The sequence below is a fragment of the Bactrocera dorsalis genome, chromosome 4, assembly GCF_023373825.1.
Source record: "Bactrocera dorsalis isolate Fly_Bdor chromosome 4, ASM2337382v1, whole genome shotgun sequence".
NCBI classification, from domain to species: domain Eukaryota; kingdom Metazoa; phylum Arthropoda; class Insecta; order Diptera; family Tephritidae; genus Bactrocera; species Bactrocera dorsalis.
The window spans coordinates 29,784,681-29,787,476 of record NC_064306.1 but is presented as its reverse complement, the minus strand read 5'-3'; the positions used below and the strand labels follow the sequence as shown (position 1 = coordinate 29,787,476).

The following is a 2,796-nucleotide window of genomic DNA, read 5'->3' as shown; positions in this document are numbered from 1 at the left end:
ATATCAATATCAATATCAATATCAATATCAATATCAATATCAATATCAATATCAATATCAATATCAAATTCTGCTAATATGAGCGATATCAATCTTCAGCACCTCAACACGAAGATGCGATTTTGGCCATTAATTTTTATTAGTGTATTCTTCCCACAAAAAAAAAATAGTTGGTTCGTTGGAAAGAAACCGAAAAAATTTCGCCCGCATCCAGGAAACACGCTATGCTCTGCGGTGGATAAGAATTGCACTTATAAAAAGTTGGCGCTCACCAAAATCAGATTCAATTTATTCGCGCGCAGCTGATACAACAGCAACTACAATTATACAGGAACAATAAAAACCTAAAAACTTTTTTGCGAAATCTGAAAGAAATCTGAAAGAAATTTGAATACAAAACATTAAAGGAAACCACAAACCAAAGAAGGATTTAAACTTAAATAAAAGAGAATGCGACTATCGATTGCGGCGGCTACAATAGTCGCTTTGTTGCTGGTATTGAACCATGTATTGACACCGGTGGGCGCAGCTAGGCGGCAGAAGCGATGTAAGTGACAAAATTGCTGATATCGAATTGCGCGAATCGTGTATTTGGATAATGGAATATTTTTGTTGTTTTTTGTTCTGTTTTTTTTTTTTAATTCACCATGATAGGGCAACGTTTGAAACCGCAACAACAAAAGTATACTTACGGCAGTAATACCGAGGCCCTCGGTCGTTCTGCGGACATAGTCGACGCCCCCGATGCGGACGCCTCCGCTGGCGACGAAGCGACCGGCGATAGTGGACGCGGTTTCATTGCGAAATGGATGATGCTCAAAAGCATGTTGCAACCACCACAACCGCCTCCTCAACCGGCCAACAATATTATCATTGTGACTGAACCCTCATCGAACCCGGTAACAACACCCACCACAACAACCATAACTTCACCAACATACACGTATTCGACGCCCACTTCTACAACGCCAACAACCACTACGACGACAACGAATGCGACGCGCGGCCATTTCACACACGTAGTCTACGCACGACAGGATAACGGTGTGCACGAGGGCGGTGAGTCGGCAGCGCCCACAATGACTAATGCACCGCAATTGACTGCCAATGCAGGCATACCTTTGTTTATGGGCAGAAAACCGGGTATGACTAATCAAATTCCAATGATTGGACAATTCCCACGTCCAGCGGGGCAACGTAGACGCAACAATCGTGGCCGCTTGAATCAAAATGTACGCAGACGTCGCGTACAAGCACAACAACGTATTGGCGGCGAAAGGAACAAGCCAGTCAATAATTACAACAAAAGACGACGCTTACAGGCACAAGGAGCTGGCGGTAAGCCACTACAGCAGCGGCCCAAACGTCGAAAGGTGGTTCAAATTCCTAATCGAATTCGTAACTTCAATAGAAAGGGCAATTCCGGTGATAGCGTGGTCATCGTCGACGAGGTTGATCAGTTTGGTGTTGGCGCAGGCAATAAATTTAACACGAACTCACGTCTGCAGCATTTCAGGAATAACCTACGGCATCCGCAGTCGCCGCTTGTTCGTAACCGTCATTGAAGTTTCTAGCATATTTGTGCCAATTGCCAGCTCTCCTTGCTATTTCTATGGCGCTGTTGTTGCTTGATTGATATTTCCCGGCTGAGTGACGGTGTTAAGTGAGTTAAGCTAGCAATGGTGGGAGAGCATATTGACATTGGCATTTCAACGTTCGAAATGTCACGCGCAGCCACTCTCTGCGTGTTCGATCCAACATCAAATTATATGCTTACTTGAACCTATTATAATATTGAACCAATAAACTGATTCTGACATACATTTCTCTCACAAATATGACTCATTTAATATCCAAAAATTATAATAATTCTCATATCTCCACCGCTTGTTGATCTCAATTTTAAAATACTTCCTCTGAAGCGTTGATAGTACTCCAAAAGCCTCGCTTATTTATTTACTATTCATTCTTAAATCTTTTATTTGTTTTGCTTGATCTTCGCTCAGGGTAATAAGCGTGATGATCAAGCATCAACTGGTTCATGGCTTTGGTATGTCTATCTGACAGTAAATTTGGTAGAATTATGGTAATTATGCAAATATCTACTGATATCTGTAAATATACGTATGTAGCTCAGTAATTTATTTTGTTCACAATAATATTGTGGTATAATTGTGGAAATATACAAAAATTACTTCTTTTTTATTATTTTAAATACCGCTTACGCGGTTGTAGCGGAGTTTACAATAACGCGTCAGTCGTTCTTCCTTTTAACTTTGGTTGGCGCCAATTGGAGATTCCAAGTGCAGGTAGTTCTTTCTCCACCTGATCTTTCCAACGGGTGCGACGACTGTTTATTTGATGACAGAAGATATTTCGTTTTGCCTTCGTTCACAACCAGACCCATAAGCTTCGCTTCCTTATACAGTCTGGAAATGCAGAACTAACGGCGTGGTTTTTATAACCAATGATATCAATGTCGTAGGCGTACGCTTGAAATAGTACACTCTTGTAGAAGACTTTACCTTCTGGGTTAAGCTCTGAATTTCGAATTATTTTCTCCAAGAGTAGATTGAAGAAGTCGCACAAAAGTTAGACCCCTTGTCTGAAACTTCGTTTGGTTTCGAACGGTTTGGAGCTCATGGTATGGCACAACGTCAGTTTACATAGCCGTATTAGTTTTGCGGCGATACTAAATTTAAACTTAGCAGCGAAAAGGCAGCTTTTTTTATGCTGTCAAAAGCAGCTTTGAAGTCGACCGAAAGGTAGGGTGTGTCCTTCCTCTTGTCATGATTC

General features: G+C 41.5%; 1 protein-coding gene across 1 annotated transcript; it reads left to right on the top strand.

The window, feature by feature from the left end:
• The first annotated feature begins 450 nt into the window (after window positions 1-450).
• On the top strand, window positions 451-1,565 carry LOC125778265 (uncharacterized). The gene is made up of 2 exons (XM_049455014.1): window positions 451-547; window positions 655-1,565. Exons 1-2 carry the CDS (start codon window positions 451-453, stop codon window positions 1,563-1,565), a joined length of 1,008 nt encoding a protein of 335 aa, XP_049310971.1.
• The last annotated feature ends 1,231 nt before the right edge of the window (window positions 1,566-2,796 follow it).

Coding starts and splice junctions, on each gene's coding strand:
- LOC125778265 (XM_049455014.1), top strand. CDS start 451: ATGCGACTATCGATTGCGGCGGCTACAATAGTCGCTTTGTTGCTGGTA. Junction 548..654: donor AGCTAGGCGGCAGAAGCGAT/GTAAGTGACAAA, acceptor TCACCATGATAG/GGCAACGTTTGAAACCGCAA.